The sequence below is a fragment of the Platalea leucorodia genome, assembly GCF_965183815.1.
Source record: "Platalea leucorodia genome assembly, chromosome: Z".
NCBI lineage: Eukaryota > Metazoa > Chordata > Aves > Pelecaniformes > Threskiornithidae > Platalea > Platalea leucorodia.
In genome coordinates, this window is record NC_138858.1 from 71,948,701 (window position 1) to 71,966,115 (window position 17,415).

Here is a 17,415-nt window from a genome sequence, read left to right on the forward strand (position 1 = left end):
TCACTATAGCTTCTTCCCCCCACCCTGCAAGTTCCATATCAGAAAATGAAAAGAATACAGAAGAAAAATACTTGAAAACACATTTAAAAAAAAAACAAAAAAAAAGAAACTGGCAGAGAGCCTATTTCTTCCATATGCACTGTGAAGACTTCAAAACGGTCAACTAAATCATCAAACCAGAGCCACAAAGCATCAGCTGAGCCATCCACTCGGCTTTGCATGGTACAGGCTCAGGTCTTCCACTGGCTTCAGAAGAACATAAATGAATCTTACCCTGGGAAATCCTGATGGCGCTAAGAAACCCAGACATGCAAGGAGATGCATCTGCAGAGCAGGGAGCACTACCATGGATACAACAACAGCACTTTTTCCTGAATGAAAAAAAATAGCCCTTAAAATAAAAAGGAAAAAAAAAAAAAAAAAAAAGCAAGAACCTTGTCTTGTGTTTCACTGTAGCAGCATCCAAATTAACCATGCAGCCCAAATGTATATTAAGCTGGCAGGATCACTGCAGGTTCCTCAGCTGATCCCGATAGAGCCGCTTTGCTGCAAGATGCATGTGAAAGCTGAGAACTGTGCAGCTGAGAGAGGCTGTACGGAGAGGCATCAGGCTTTGTGGTGAAAGGCATCAAGCCGTGCAGTGATGGAGCTACAAAATGGTGATAGTTAGGAGCAAACGGATCACTGTTTGTCCCGGCGCCTCTCCAGGAAAAGGGAAGAAAGCCATCTGCTGGCTGCAGCATCTGGCAGTCACAGCCACAGCCAATCCTGCTTAACTCGCCTCACCTGGAGCTGACGTGCCTTCTCTCAGGAATCACCACTGAGGTGCCTGGATCTCGGCACACAGCATTTTCACATGGCAAGTCCTTATTTGTATTAATCTCACAAAACTAATCCAGAAGCCAGAAGTGGCTCATGGGCTAACTTGCAAGATGAAGGCTAAGGATGTCTCCTTCCCTGCCTCCCCTCTCTGCAGCAGAGGAAACCTGGCTTTATGGGCCTCCATCTGTACATCTCAAATCTTTCTCCTCCCTTGCTTAGTGCAGCAAGGACCAGAAGAGGCCCCATGGCTCCCCTCTGCCTTTGAGGTAGAATCTCCAGCTGCCAGGAGCTCTCAGGAGAATTGTACCTTGTAGCCAGGTCTACCATGTGGCAAACGGCTAGCTAGGTTTCAGCATTTACCTCTGCAGAATTAAGCACCTCCAACATACAGGTGAAGTGTATTTGTGCAGTACTTTAAAAATTACAATGGAAGCACTAAAGGTTATTTATCACCATAGGAGTTTCAGAAATTTACATATAAAATATAGTTGTTGCCATTTTGTACTGATAAGTGATATAGAAACAGCCTTCCAAATAGATGACAGCGTTCCAGACTTGCTGACAGACTAAGTTATAAAATTGTGTTCTTTTTAGCCTAATACACAAAGAAAAGAGAGAGCATAATATGCAAGTTGGGGCACTCCCATCAATGCTCTAGACCAGTCCTGCAAGTAGAGCTTGCGTGTTTTTCCACAAATATTCCAGTCCTCAAAACCACAGAGGTTAACTGGCCAACAAAGCTTGGGAGGCAAGATGCCAGGGGACCACGGGTACTGCTTAGACTTCTGCTGAAGATGTCTAATTGATGGGAGTTTTCCAGCTTCTTCTCCAGTATGGCTTGTGCACAGATTTACTATTAAATATCATCCTAGAAAGATTCCCAAAAGAGACATTCATAAGTTTCAAAGTTTTGCTTCATGAAAGGAATGGCCATAAAGACAGTTGCTGAACCGTTGATTTCACGGTAGCAATACTGGAAGTAAGAAGAAATGCTTGCCATGGCTTTAATGGAACCAATGCCCATGTCTTTTAAGTTGCTAGTCAAGCCAACGAGGCCTTGCTGAATTCATAGCACTGTAGGAAAAAGTTACAATCTAGATGATAATAACATTGCCCTAACTGTCATTAAGCAACTGCAGAAACCTGAGTAAACTGTTTTCTTGCTTTTAAAAGCAGTTGCCAGTAAAAAACCCCAACAAACCAGTAAGTGATTTTGATTTCCTAACGACTAACTACTATTTAGTACCAAGAATGACAGTAAGTTGCAAAGACATTTTTCAGTCAAGACGCATCTTCTACACTATTAATAAAACCTTTCTGTACATTCTACAGCATCAGGCACACAAAGCAGCAGGCAGCGAAGTATTCTGAGCTCATATGCTGTGGATCCCTTCAAATTCAAAGACAATTTCTCCACTAATAGGAGCTGGAAATCACATAAACATCTCACAGCTTTTGAAAAACTCAATCCATGTTTACAAAGCACAAATGCTCCCCAAATCCTGAATTATTTAACTTGGATAAAGGATCTTGCAGTCTCCTTATAGCTGTTGCTCACATTTATGCACACATGTCAGCATCACTTCCAGTGCCATACTGCTGGTATTTTGAGTGTCTCTGTGCTTCCCTCTCTTTGTGTTTCGGTTTCAACATGCTTCAAGCTGTCTTTTTTTTCCTAGTGCAAGCAGAACTGAGCCCTGGATATTTCACGTACTGACAAGCTGAGGGAAACAACAGTTCCCAGGGACACAGAGCGTTGGAATGAGGATTATTTTTGCTGTTCATCCTACAGGTCACACACAAAAAGTATGGCTGGGCAGACAGGATCTGTGGGCCTTTGCTCCAGTTACAGGAGGGGTCCTTACAATGCTTTCAGCCAGTTTTACACAGGAGTCAAGTCAGTGACTTCAGGTAACTACACCTTGCTTCTCACTGGTAGAAAGCAAGAGATGCAGGCAGATGGTGGGTACGTGGAAAATATTTTCAACTCTAATCCGGTCACATACCCACACCCAACTGATAAATCTGCTGTTTTCATACCCTAGCACTAGCTATTGAAGCAAATCCATGATCAATGGAGCGGTTGGATGGATCCATCTCCATGCAGGAGGAAAAGAATGGAATTGTTTGTATGTCCCTTTAGTTTCTTTTGAATTGTGAGCAGCTGTGTCCCATCGCACATACTCTGCTCCAAAATCCCCATGGCAGAGGCCACGCTACAAGACTGTACCCAAGGAGAGGAATCCTGTAGTGCTGGTGATGGGTTGGGCACTCTGGTAATTTACAATCAAGTAATGGATTGTTTTCCGGGCATACTCTTGGCTTAAAGGCAGCATATGAACAAGACTTTCCAAGCCAACACATTTTCATGATTTCCAAACCTAACCGAATAACAGATTGGGATCTGGTTATAGAAGCCCTTCGCACTAGCACATGTCAGATTAGCTAATGAAACAGCTTAATCTTTTCCTGTGTCCAGCATCCTTTGTGAGACATGTTCAATAGGTACCCTTGGCCGTCTCCTTGTACATTCACATTCCTCCTTAAGTGTCTGTCCCGAAGCCCTTGAAGTCACCTTGAGCTCTTTCTCTTGACAAACAGGACAGCAAGCTGTAAGACCTTTGTTACGACAACTTGGACACGTCAGGACAAGCTGCCGGCAGTGCTGGCTGGAACAAAGTTTATACTGGTCCCACAGTGTGCCACAGTATCTGCATGCTGGAAGGAGGAGGAAAAGAAAAAGTTAACACCCATATTGCCCCATCTGTCCCCCTTGCAGAGGGTTCTCAGTGGCACCAGGGGGGTGCAATCTCTCATTAAGTGGCTATCTATCTATTGTATTTCAGGTTTTTAGTTCCTGCTTTAGCTTGATCTTCTAGAACCTAGTTAATTTTTAAACTTCTGATTTTGATGTAAAAAACTCAGGACAGCTGTCTCTCAGGAAAAGGAAAAAGTGCTCACTAGTGCTTGTTCTAGTTCCAATTAGACAAATTTAAAGGTTCTTGCTGCCAAGAGGAGAAGAAGAAAGATATGCTGGTGGTAATTAAGCCAGTGCGCAGGAGCGTTGCCTGCTGGGGAAGGGGGTGCCATCAGACTTCCTTCCACCTAAAAGCAATGGCTTGTGCAGATGGGGTATCATTTGCAGTCCTGGTAGAGTCGTTCCACATCAGATGGGTTTTAACCCTTTTAACCCTTTAACTGAAAGCTACAGCAGTTTAGCTGTACCATCAAGAACGTGCCTACCCCAACACTTCCCCTTGAAACCTCTGTAGGGATGGCTATGATGTATCTAGAGTGTGTTCTGTTTCCACACCAAGCCAGGCACCTTCAACACGTATACAGTAATTGCAGAGGAAGAATGGGAAGTTATTCTCAAAAAGCTACCCACTCACAGAAAAACCAGCACTGCTTCCTAAAAAAGGCTAGAGCCAAATTCCATCTATTTGTACCTGGCAACTGAGAAGAAGAAAACAGGTACTTCATTTGCAATATCTGAAGAGCAACCCCAGCCAGAAGACCAGGAAGTGTTCTTAACAACTCCAGCTAGAGGTCACTGAAATTCTACAGGCTACTGAAACTTTCAAGGCATGAAAATAACAAAGTGCTGCAGAGCTTAGTGCCACCACTATCCCAGTGCCTGGCAGCCTGTGCTGATGTTCTGTCAGATTACGGGAGCCAAGAACAGCTGAGAGAGAACAGCAGGAGAACTACTGAATGCTTCGGTCACTTGGCCAACCATAGTCCAGTCGACACTGTGGGCAACAAGTAGGTAACAACACCAGTAGTGCCTGACATATATCTCCATAGCTGCAGATGCCTCATAACTGCAGCTGTTCTGCAGGGGATGCTTCCTTTTCCTGCTCCAGTTTTAGTGACCCCCTTTTTTCTCATTACTGTGTTATGTGTGAAAGCCATAGAGTTGATGATCATCATGAAAAGTGACAGCACTAAAAGATCAAAGCGAGTATGAGGAAGAACTACACAGACCAGTTTGGCTGCCCCTGTGCTGCACATCTCTGTGGAAACGATTGCAATAGCTTCCCAGCCTTCTGCACTTACATCATGTAGTCCTACCTGAGACGATATCTTCGTTGGAACAAATGGCGTAACGATCATCAAATACAAACAGCTTCCCCCTGTAGAATCCATCTGGAAACTCTTCCAGGTACTTGTGAATTCCGCCTTTTAGCTGGTAAACCTCTCTGCACACTGCCTGTTTAGAGCATATTAGCAGAAAAGCTGAAGGAGGCAGCAGCAGTGGTGGTGTGCCAGAGTACCCAAAGCAAATGTTGTAAATGCCAGGGGTCAACAAAAAGCAGCAGCTTCTCAGTGACCATCAGATGGCACCACGTGCACCCACAACTCTCGGCAGTGCCACCAGGGATTACTGGGCAGCTCCACAATGCTGGCTTGTTGACATGAACACAAATGGCATTTAATGTTACAGTCAAAAAAAGGCGGGTAACATTCTCAGCTGAGGGAGGTTTGCTGCATCAGAGATCAAACACTTTTGAGCCTCTGTGAACCACTGCTTATTCTGTTTTTATGTAGAGAGCTGTTAGCAGGAGCAGAATTTCTCAGGGTTCATATTGGTGCAGCAGAGAAAAAAAATCAAGGTTTAAATCTCTAGAGAACACATATGTGTGCTGTTCCCTTGCTCGAGGGAAGGATCCAGGAGAAGAGTGGGATGGAAAGCACAATTAGAACAATGCAGTGTGCTGGATTTAATTCCACAACAATGGGAAAGCACTGACTGGCTGATTTTCACCACTGAGATGCTCAGGCTGTGCAGTAATAACCACAGAGCATAACCTAGACAGAACTTGTGGAAACACTGCAGAATGCTCTCAAGCCCTCCTAAAACACCGCTACAGTGGGCAGAGCAGTCTTACAAATACCTCTTCTCAGCAAATGGGTTATATAATTATTTTCACAGAGCAATCACTGCTGTGACACTAGTCCATGCAGATCATCCTGGGCTGCATTAAACTACCCACGTCCTTGACAGACAGCATGAGGCAAGCGTGCGTCAGAGACATTCACCCCCCCAACTGCTCATTGAGCAGTTTGTGCTCAATAAGAATCTACCAGCAGAAGACAGAAAATCCTGAGCTGCATTAAACTACCCACGTCCTTGACAGACAGCACGAGGCAAGCATGCGTCAGAGACATTCATCTCCCTAACTGCTCAATGAGCAGTTTGTGCTCAGTAAGAATCTACCAGCAAAAGAAAAGACAGCTGCCCTTAAAGCAGTCTCAACTCCCCGACCCTCGTGCCCTCAGAATGACATCTCACCTTGCTCCGTAGGTAAGCAGAGCCTCTTTCACAACGAATCCCTCCTGTGCAGTACATCAGGACACGCTTGTCTTTAAAAAGCTCCAGGTTTTCATCTACGTAGCTGGGAAAATAGCTGAACTTCCTGATATCTGGAGCCAGACAGCCCTGGAAATGTCCCTGCAGTAACAACAGACGGCCATGCGACTGGTTACAAGCAGTCTTAACGTGGTAACGTCTGTGCCTCAAACTAGAGGACGTAACAAACCTTTGGGCGATAACAGTCAGCCCACTGCAGCTGCTTTAGGCAATTCCTCAGCTGCATTTATGCATCAAAATACCTGTTAAAATCTCTAAGAGGATTCCAGACACAGCATGTCTCTTCATCCAAACATAAAAGAGGGAGCTAAGCAGAACATAACTGTCAGAGAAAGGACGGACCACAATAGTGCAGGAGGGCTGGTGGGTGTGACAGCAGGATGCCCCTATTCTTTTTGACATATGGGACAAGGCAAAAATGCTGGAAAACATCCTTACAAATTATGCTACTTTTACTTCAAACTATATGGTATTCACTGCTAATGTTGCATGGACTAATTTGTTGTCTTCTTGCCCCAAGCTGTATAAGCACTTAGCTGGGCAGGCTCCATGCTGAGCTGCTGAGCAGGTCCTCAGCTGCTTGTGTCTAATGCTCATTACTAAACTGAACTTTGTACATATTACAGTCCATCTGGAACACGGAATCTCTTCTTCCAGTAAGGTTACACCCTCACAATGTGAAATGCTTCCCCCCAGCACCTGTAACACACTGCAAGAAGCAGGCAAACAACACTTACTATTTTACTTTCATAGAAGTTTCTACAGTCCAGCAAGATGGTATCGCTTTGTCCTTGACTGGCCTGAGACAAATACTGTTCTACTTCTCTATGAAATTCCTGAGGGGATAAATGGATTCCTTTAACAAAAAAAAAAAAAAAAAAAAAAAAAGAAAAAGAAAAATAAGAGAAAGAAGTGAGAAGCAGAACTACAAAACAATGTTATGTATGATCTCGCTGATCCAGATTCTCCTCAGGTTTCCAAACAAAAATTTTCTGTGACGGTTCACAGACTTTTCATCCCAACTCAACCAGCCAAGTTTATCCATGTCTGGCTTCCTATTGGCAAATGAAAGAAAACACAACACTGTTCCACATGACAGAAGAAGCAGCAGACAGGCGCCTGTCTCTATGATCTTTGCCACGTCCCCCTGGCAACTCTTAGAGTTGTAAAAGAAAGAGTGAAAGATGTTTCCCTTCCCTTTGCTCATCTTTCAATTACATTTGGAGGCACAGAAGTGGACAAAAAAGCCCCAAACTGCTCTGTTAATTGCTATTTGCTGTGCTCCTGCTTACCACCTACATACGTGTCCTCATAACAGATGCATAGCCAGTAACATCTTCTCAGGCATAATCCATACTAAGCAGCTACAGGTAGCAGAAAACAAATGCAGCCTGAGTTAGGGGAGTGGCATGAACGTGATGCAGAACTTGGCTCTGCTTTAGTGTAGAAGGCAGGAGCATGGCTGTTAACTTCAACACAAGTAAAGCCAAGTCAGCAGTCCCTAACGTAGGAACACGTAGATACTCAACTGTAAGCTTCAGCAGGATTCTAGCATTTTCTAAAAAACAAAAAACAAAAAACAAACCAAAAAAACAACCTCTCAGCATCCACAGCACCAGAATCCACTGGATCCACAAGAAGACACCACGGAAAGCTCTTCCTATACAGTTTGGTTCTTACTGCAAGCTAACCACAACGAGAGAGCATTGGAGCTCTTTATATGGTATCATTTCTGAGCAGTCTCAAGCACCTACAGAATATTTAAAACAAATATGGATATATGCATGCATCGAAATGCGTTTCCTAACCATCATACATCATTTCACCTTACATCTGCCTTTAGCAGGTGTCCGATGACTTGGTCCCTGACTAAAGGACAAGGTATGTCCCTACCCCAAAACAAGGTAACTGCTTGATATCATTTGAAGTATTACTGTTTCCCACAAAACAGAAAGTTAATTCTAATGTTTTTCTGAGGCAGCTAAACACTTAGCAAACCAGAACCTGGGCCAGCAAATTCCCTGCACCAGTAACCTTCGACTACCAGTAAGAAATCAATTTCCATATCTACTTCTCCTGTGTCCTGGCCACTGTGCAGAAAGAAATGTTTTTGATGAAGGTGCTTTATTCTTCACTTATCTCTCACTTGGGCAAGAGGCTTTATTTTTCATTAAATCAACTTACCAGTTTCTTTATAAGACACTATCTTTGGATCAATGCCCATAGGTACAATTTCTTTGAATACTCCAACTCGAAGGTCTGGGAAACAGTGAGCTCCTCCTGCACTGCTCTAGGAAATGAAACACAAAAACAATCCACCAAAATTTCCCAGGTGTCAAGATTAAAATTACCCACTCACTTAAATTTCTACAACGCACTAGAGTATGAAAGTGTCTCAGTGGCTGAGGGAAAGAAACGGCTCTCCTGCTGAAATCCACACTCTAAATCCTGAGGTTTAGGCAGCGGACCCCTGCCGCGACCTGGCAGAGATGTGTCTTAGGCCCCATGAGTACTCTGTGGGCAAGACAGGCACCATTTGGCATGAGGTGCGAAGTCACCCAGCAGTGGGAAGGAGAACAGATCTTAGTCAGAAACAATGTCGCTAGCACCTCTCATGAGAAAGTCAAGGCCCCTACAGAGCATGCCGACCCTGACAGGAATATTAAATAGCCTCCTCCAGCAACAGATCATGTTGACACATCTGGGCCCTGCAGTTCTCTTCAGTGCCTCTGACGCCTGACACAAGCACAGCTAGGCCTCCAGTCACGACACGTGCGATGGGAACTGCAGTGGTTCATGGGCGTCAGAGAGACACATGGGAGGTCAGCTAGGCTCAAGATTTGTTAACAGTGGAGTCTGACACCCCCCGCCCCCCTAAACCCAAGTGCAGGATTTCCCCTTTGGAGGTCTCAGCAAGCCCTTCTTGGTAGGCACCCCCACTGCAGAAGACAGGGAGCAAGAATTTCTGAGTGAGAATTTCTGCAGGGCTGCGCCTCAAACATGGCTTAGGCACTATCAAGCATATAATCACTCAAACAGAAGTGCAGAGCTGTGCAGCACTGGCCCAGCTATCACGGAAATCAGTCTGCAGCAACTACAGTGGCCACTGAGTATTTTCATAGCCCCAAGCGCAATTTCCACTCCTCTATGCCCATGTCTTCATGGCACGGGGACCTGAAACCCCCACTTACTTGCATATACAGCATGCAGAGGAACTGTGAGACAGAAAATACCATCATGTACTAACGCATGAATGTTGACGCCCAGAGAGATCATGCAGGGTTGGAGGTTTTGTTAAGGTCAAGGTAAAATTCCATCCCTGTTCAGTTTTTGAATCTACACATGACTGTAACTAACACGTCACATTTACTCTTGAAATTCAGCCAAGCACAACAGACAGTTAAAAAGCTAAGACTGAATCAGCACTGCAGCTCTACATGGGATTTGAGTTTCACAAGTTTCACTAACTCGTTTGATCTAGTTATTTATGGAAAAAAAATAGTACTCCCTGCAAATAAAACTGTGTGGAAAAGAAAAATGCTATAAAAGCAGCAGCTTTCCTTCCTCACAGAGAAACCAGTACCTACAGTACTGGGGCAGCAAAAGCCTACCAGAATGCCATACGGTGCCAGCCACAGCTGCCATCACCATCTGAAGGCAGCAATCAGCACATATGCTCAGGCTCAAGCAGAAGTTAGCACCTCACTCTCCCTCCAGGCAGGCACTAACTGGAGCAGGGAGAAACCTCTTGGCTCTGCCTGTGTATTTTCTCTAGAAGACATGCAGTTCATAGAACTGAGAGTGCACCTGTAAGGACACCAAAGCCTGCATGAACCTAAACCAGTAGGTTTCTAGGCAAGGATCTCAAATCAGGGTGAAGAGGAGAGTGTGGGAATAGTTTGCCTGGGTAACTGTATGTTGTGATGCCTTGGTTTTGGCAGTCAACTTGGAGCAACTTGAAGAATGGCGGGGCTGAAGCACACTCCCTCATTCACCCATATGGGGGGCTTTGCAGCTGCACCCATAGCTGCCGAAGCTTATAGCAGCTGCTGTCACTGCTCATGATAGCTGCTGCTGCTGGTGAAAACCAGCAGATACCTAAACAAAGTAAGGTTAGGAACCCTTGGCTTAGATCAGTGCTGGGAGAGCAGAACTGCTAGAGCAGAATTAATACTATCAAGAAGCAACGTGCTGATTTCTCAAAAATTAAATGTCCTGCATTAACAATGTCTATGTAGAAATTATTTTTTCATACCTTGAAATCCTCTTGACACAAAATGTCTTTGAACAGAGGCTGGGAAAGCATAACTTCAATGTAGAGATTGGTAGCTACTTTGCTTCCACCAACTGTCCCATTAATCCCTTCTGAAGCAACTCGTACCTAGAAGGCAAGAGGAGAAGCTGGAGCTAAAGCTTAGTAACAGCAAAAACAGATCACAGTGAAATTAGCAAAATATGAGTGGGTGACAAAAGGCAGACACAGAAGTATCTCCGGAAAAGAGACTACTGAGCAAGGAAGGAAAAAATGGTTATACTGAAGTTGAACATAAAGAAGACAGTAAATAAAATAGCAATAAAAATCACAGTAATCACTTTTGAGCCATTTCAAAAGAATGACTTCAAGACAGTCAGAAAAGTCTGTGCAATAAACAGAGACATGCTAACTGGTTAACAGGCAAATCCTGCAGTCACCATTAAAATCCCCACTGGAAGTCTGCCTCAGGAAGAACAATGGGATTGTGCCCAATGACTCACTCAGCTAAAAAGAAAATGTGAATATGCATAATATTGCATGTAATATTAAATTTCAGTGTGAGTCATTTTATCTCCAGCACTGACAAATGAACAAAAACTCTGAAGCAGTGAAAAAAGAAAAGGTTGAATATTAAGAGGCAAGGAAAAAAACAACTGGTTGAGAAGGCAAATGCTGTACCCATCTCGGAGATAAAAAAAAAAATTAATTGAGAAAAATACCAACCACCAGAAAAAATAGCTGAGCAAAAAAAGGAGTGAATGCATCAGGACATTTCACCCCCAGCCCTGTGCTGATGTAGAACAGGGAAAGTGCCTACCATTGGCAGAGAAAAAGAAGCTACTTAGGAAGACAAGTCAAAGATAAAAGTAGCCTCCTGCTCTGAGTTGCCCTCTTGAAAAATCCTTCTCCCCACAGATAGCCTAGGAACATCAGCTTCGCGAGGCTAAAATTCACCTTTACCCACAGCCTCAAGAGGCCAGCTAGATGAGCCAACTCACCTCTTTGGTCTAGCCTGCCAGGAAAGAAAAGAACAAAGACTCTATGCAGGAATGAGCACTGCTATCCCTGTGGTGTGATCTAAGGTGTCCGCTGCTCTCATCTCATTCCTGACAGTGTGGATTACAGCTTGGGGTAGTGATTCTGACTGGAAGACCATTGCGCATTGAGGAGTTAGTGATGCACGTAACAGTTAACAGGAGCAAGCCCAGACCCATGCCGCACAGGGCTGCACCTCCAGCCTGGCCTTCAGGCTGTGCTGTGCTGCACATATCCTTTAGCCAGCCCAATAATCCTAAAAGAGACACATGCATGCAGCTCCCTGTCGATACCAGTGATTATGCCACCTGCGTGTCCTCGCCTTTATCTAAAAGTGCATCATGAAGTTCTCATGTGAATACTCTTTCTGTTTGACAGTAGGAGTGATGAAAAGACTTGTTTTCCTGTAAACAAAAAAATCTGTAACAGTTTGAATGACGGGAACGGGGTAACCCTTGCAAGGACAGGGTCTGCACCGTATGCTGTGCGTGGATCAGAGGCTCGCTCAATGCTGAACAACTCAGGATTCCCAGAATCGAAAGGGATATAAGATTATCTGTATTATTTTCTTTTTCTTTGTAGCATTAGCTCTTAAATAGCATTTTAAATGATACTTTACAGTGTCTCAGTGCCTTTCTTAATGGGATCATAACAGACTAGCAAAACACTTGGTTCTCCACATGCCACATCATCCTGCACTAAACAAAGAGGATGTTTTTTTGTTAAGAATACAACCATTGCTTAAAACCTTACCTTGCCAGTGAGATGCAGATGCTGGCACAGATCCTTTTGCCAAGCACAGAGTTTCTCTGGATCCTTCACCTCACAGTAACAGTAATACAGAAGTACTTCTCCCACCTTGCTGTCCATAGCATGGCAAAGATGAACAAACAGGAAAAGGATGTAAGCGTTGGAAGCACAAAACACACTATTGGCAGTAACCATTCAAAAAGCAGGCAATTTTCTTCTGGCAGACGTGGGGAGAAAAACAAAACAAAACAAACTTTGGAGGCATTAGCACTGCTGGGTTTGATTTATTTCAAAGAGAAAGAATATGAATTAAAAAAAGCTCCCACATTCCTAGTTTTCAGGACTGGTTACAAAACAAACTCATCTGTGCTGCATGCGACATGTCTGCCAGCGGCCTACAGCGCACTCTACTCAAGTTTCTCTCAACACACAGGGCACAAGACCTGCTGTTTTCTGTCCACACAAGTGTCCCATTAAATGTTTAATTTGACAAACTTGCACACTGAAAATTCAAGCACTTGAGCTATCCAAACTTAAAAAGCCTAAATTTTCAGTGAGATCATGTGTGCCTGCATTCTGAGCAGCACAAGCCAAACTCTCTCACAGTGAGAAACATTTTCATGAACCTATTTATTCGTAACTAAGAAGCCCTTAAGGGACTTGAACGAGCAGAGAAAAGGGACCTGCGCAGAGCATACCCTGCCGTTCTGCTCTCTGCTGTTACAGTCCCTCCTTATAGATCTAAGCCATCGAGTAACACCTGTACAGGTCAGCTTTAACAAGGCGGGATGATACAGCTCTGATAGTTCAATCCTCCCAAGTTCCCACCTTTACCATCAAAAAAAATGCGGCATATCTACTTCTTTATCAGCACAGTGGTAACTGGCATGTTTTGTACAGGCGTGAGCAGTTGTAAAAGGAATTAAAATAAACCAAGTGACTCCTAGAGGGTACCTACACCTATTGATCTAAAGAAGTATCTCAGGAAGGTATCTGAAACATCTGAAGACCTACAGGAATATCAGGGAAGACTCTTTCTGTATCTTAAAGTGTCACTTGACTGCATTTCATGAAAATAAAAAGTAGTGCTGGCAGAAGACCATATAAAGCGTAAGCAGGCCAGCACCCCGCTCCCGGCTAGTACTGGTCCTCCAAAGCCCTGAGGGACTTTCTTACCTTGTCAGATCATCATAGCTAACGTGGCTGGTGTCTGGGAGCGCACAGGAGATCTCGGGAGTGCCACCGGAGCGCCCCTTCAGCCCATCTGCCTTGCCCGCAGGAGCCGGGCCGCTCGAAGGGCTCACTTCAGCAGCCGCCTGCTGCCCGAGCTCCGCCAGCCCGGCCTGCTGCCCGATGTCTCCGGCGTGCTGCAGGGCCACATGCCGGTGAATGCCGGCGAGCTCTCCGAAGGCCTGCCGGCAGCACCGCCACCGCACGCCCTCTCCGCCGGCGGGACCCCGGGCTGCGGCCGGCACCTCCTTTGCTTTGACGAAGAGGGAGAAGGCCTGAAACGCACCACAAGCGCCACCCGTTACCGGCGCTCCCGCCGCTGCCCGGGACCCCCCTCCGCCCCCCGGGCCGGCACACCGACCCACCCCCAGCGCCGCCGCGGCCCCGCAGCGAGCACACGCAGGGGAACGCCGACCCCCTCCCCTCCCCTCCCCTCCACCCGAGGGCGGCTGCTCCCGCCGGCGGCGCCAGCCGCGGGCCTCAGACCCGGGCGGGCCGCAGACCCGGGCGCCCGGCACCGGCCCACCTTCCTCCGGGCGAAGGCGCGCTGCTTCCTGGCGGCAACCGCCTCGGCGGCGGCGGCGCTGCTCCGCGGAGACCCCGGGCCGGGCGGCGGCGCCTCGCCCGGCACCATCTCCGCCTCGGGCGGCCGGGCGGGGCGGGGCGGGGCGGGGCCCCGCCGCCCGGGGAAGGCCCGGTTTCCTCTCGGCGCCGCTCCCCCCCGCCTCCCGCAGCGGCCGGCCCCGCTGCCCCGGAAGTCCTCCGCGCATCATAGAGCGGCGTGCAGAGAGGCGTCGCGCCTCCCGCCTTTTGTCCCGGAAGCAGAAGTACGGCGGGCCGGAAGCGGGCGGTGGAAGGACCGCGCTCCTCTCTGGCCCGCGCGAGGCGGCCCGTCCCCGCCGCCGCTCCCGTCCCCGCTGCTCCCGTCCCCGCCGTTCTCCTCCGTCCCCGCCGGTCCCCTCCCCGCCTCCCGCCATGTCGCGACGGCGGCACAGCGACGACAGCGACGGTGAGCGCGGCGGCAGCCCTCCCGCCCGCCGCGCTCCCCGAGGTGGCGGGGGCGGTGCGGGCCGGGCCGGGTCGGGCCGGACCGTCCCGCCCTGGGAGGGTGGGGAGGGGGTTTGGGCGGGACGGGGGGCGGCCGGTGCGGGGTCTCTGCGGCGGTAACGGTGTGGTCGGTGTGTTGGAGCAGGGCAGCCCCACAAGAGGCGGAGGACGTCTGAGCCGTCGGAGATCGAGGAGAGGCTCGAATCGCTCATCTGCAGGGTGGGAGAGAAGGTAGGCGGGCCGCCTGCCGGACGGGGACGGGGACGGGGCCTGGGCGGCGGCTCCAGACGGTTAAAGTTGTTTTTTTCCCTGTGCTTTCTGTGTATGGTGTGTTAGCGGTTCGTCTGTAACAAACACCCGTAAAGAAAAGATTTTTTTTTTTTTTTTTTTTAATGAGATAGTTGGAAAGTTGTCAGGTGTTGCAAAACCTTATGCTAAAACGGGCTTGTGCTTCAATAGTAGTGTTGTGTTTTCCAAGCAATGATAAACGGCCAGCGAGTTGTTATCACTGCGCATTTGTGGATATTGTTGCTGGTTCCACTCTGCCAAGGGTGTGGAGGAGTTAACTGGGTCTGCCTGTGGCATGACCTTCAGGACCTGACAGGATCTGAGGCTAATCGAAAGGGGGGGATAAAAGGAAAAGGATAAAAATGATAGCGCACTGATATTATGTAAGGTAAAAACAAGATTTTTTTTTTTCATGCTGTATCATTAATGTACTGCTCAGTCGCCTTACCGAGGTGTCCCTGGGGCAGGGTTAGGTCTTGCATCCCAGGGGAGCACTGGAGCTCCTTGCGGGGGAGGTGGGTGATTGGGTGCAGCTCTTCTGAGTCGTAGTTGCTCCTTCTTTCAGGCAAATGAAAGCGGTTCTTTACTGCTAACAGAACTGAATTGTTGGTCTTAAAAAGGAGGTGACATAAAAGGATGCTCTTGCCCAACTTCCTAGTCTTCCACGTCAGAGTCTGGGGCTCGTTTGTTTTGCCTGGTTGATGATGAAACTTTTTAAATTTTTTGTATTTTAGAGTAATTCATCCTTGGAGAGCAACTTGGAAGGCCTAGCTGGTGTTTTGGAAGCTGATCTACCAAATTACAAAAGCAAGATACTAAGAATACTATGTACTGTGTACGTATGCAGGAGGTCTGGGAATCTGGGAGGCGCTTTCTTCTCTGTGCATAAGTTTAAGTGTTTAAGGTAGTTTCAATGCCAAGAACAGCTTTTGATCCTGACTGCTGTTATAGCGTAGAGTTTGTTTTACTACTAACAAAAGACATAGAGGAATAAGCTTACTACGTACTACGTATAAGTCAAGGAAAATACCTCTTTACATTTCTTTGGCCTGAAAAGTGTACAAAGGCTTAAAGCAGATAGAAGAAACCGCAGAGCTGCTCTTCAGTAGCAATGAGAACACAGTGATGTTGGGCAATATCCTGTTTCTCAATGAAATGCTTAAAAGTACTGAAGCTATTGGCTGCTAACACTTATTTAGTCGTTATCTGTGCTGTTCTCTCGTTGCCTGTTCCTCTTCTCTGGCAACGAGATGCTCGTGTCTTTGTAAGCCCGTCCTCTGGAGGAGGGGAGCTGGGAACAGAAAGAGCTGAAAGCAAGCTCTCCAGTGGCTGCCGTCTCTCCTTCCTTTCCTCAGCAAAGCATGGGAGCAGAGGTGCCCTGTGTCAGGGTCACTGAGCGGTGCCGGAGGGAGAGGTTGTGCAGGGTCTGCCCTAGCAGGCAGGAGAAGTGTGAAGGAGGGGTGTGGTGAAGGGGGAGAGTGTTCCAGCCCTACCTTATGCTGTGGTTTTGCAGATACTTTGAATCCGTTTTGTAGCAATGTTTGTTAATGTAAGGCAAATAGTACATTTTTTTCCTACAGCAGTAAGGCACTTCTGAAAGTACAGGGTTAGCTTACGTGCATGCAGAAATGGTTGAGGAAAATTAATTCCTTACAGCAGGACCTGGCCTTCTCCGTGCTGTGCTTAAAATCAGTTACTTTGACTTGAGAAATTTGGAATCAAAATTAATAGCGTAAAATGTGTACGCCTCTTGTGTAATCTTGCTGATGCTGCATAATAGAATTCTAAACTGCAAACTTAAAACAACTTCTTACATCCTTGCATAGGTTCTGTCACTTATATTTTTTTGCCAACCCTCTGGAATACTCAGCAATTAGATATAAATAAAAAGCAAATACCCTAAATGTTCTTGAAAGTGGCGCCTGCCTTTCTAAGTGACTGTAGTTAAAAAAAAGATTTTCTGTAAAATATCAACCATGGGATAGAACTGTAAGATCATTCTAGCACTTTTTTGCTGTTTCCTTCTGAGACAAGTTGAACTTAGAGTAAGCAGATTCTAAGATGCTATGCGGTTGCCCATTGGCACATGATGAATAAACAACTAACTCCATGTTTCTTTTTCTGTGTCAGTGCACGTCTGTTACCAGAAAAGCTTACTGTTTACACAACACTAGTTGGGTTGCTGAATGCCAGGAACTACAATTTTGGTGGGGAATTTGTAGAAGCCATGATTCGTCAGCTTAAAGAATGTCTGAAAGTCAATATGTATAACGAAGCTGTGCATTTAGTAAGTGGTTTTTTGTTTGTTTGCTTGTTTTACATTTTTCCTCATCCTTTTTCCCTCCTCCTTCTTTCACCTTTTTGTTCCAGAAGAGCTGGGCTTTTCAGTGTGTATTACAGTCTCTTCTGGCATCAACGTGCAGTGCACTGTAGACGCACTAAGAGGAAATGTGTGTTATGTGATGAGAAGTATTCCTTCCTCAGGGGAGAGAAATCGTATTACAGTTGCAAAATTGACTTCCAACTGTATATTTTCCCAGTGACAAATTAATTTGCAGTAAACAGAGGTGCTCACCCCGCCACCTGTTCTACAGTCAAATGTAACAGATGAAAG

General features: G+C 46.4%; 2 protein-coding genes across 5 annotated transcripts in view; one reads left to right on the plus strand and one right to left on the minus strand.

Moving 5' to 3' along the window:
- Positions 1-2,976: 2,976 nt before the first annotated feature.
- On the minus strand, positions 2,977-14,100 carry TSTD2 (thiosulfate sulfurtransferase like domain containing 2; the record flags this gene model as incomplete). 2 transcript variants are annotated; one of them, XM_082336456.1, is made up of 9 exons in its annotated part: positions 2,977-3,540; positions 4,897-5,035; positions 6,119-6,277; positions 6,934-7,052; positions 8,381-8,486; positions 10,452-10,577; positions 12,240-12,348; positions 13,413-13,741; positions 13,993-14,100. In XM_082336456.1, the coding sequence occupies 9 exons, from the start codon at positions 14,098-14,100 to the stop codon at positions 3,281-3,283; spliced, it is 1,455 nt and encodes a 484-aa protein (XP_082192582.1). In that variant the 3' UTR covers positions 2,977-3,280. The 2 variants fall into 2 exon arrangements, with proteins under 2 accessions (XP_082192582.1, XP_082192583.1); XM_082336457.1 differs by lacking the exon at positions 6,119-6,277.
- Positions 14,101-14,268: 168 nt separating this feature from the next.
- The window catches only part of NCBP1 (nuclear cap binding protein subunit 1), a 35,385-nt gene continuing 32,238 nt past the window's right edge, over positions 14,269-17,415 (plus strand). For 2 of the 3 annotated variants that reach the window (XR_014230682.1, XR_014230683.1), the window contains exons 1-4: positions 14,269-14,475; positions 14,659-14,744; positions 15,536-15,636; positions 16,932-17,088. Coding sequence is in view for 1 of the 3 variants with exons in the window: in XM_082336172.1 (XP_082192298.1) it covers positions 14,442-14,475; positions 14,659-14,744; positions 15,536-15,636; positions 16,932-17,088 (378 nt within the window). In the remaining 2 variants the exon portion in view is untranslated. The remainder of the gene's footprint in view (positions 14,476-14,658; positions 14,745-15,535; positions 15,637-16,931; positions 17,089-17,415) is intronic. The other variant, XM_082336172.1, reaches the window with a different exon arrangement.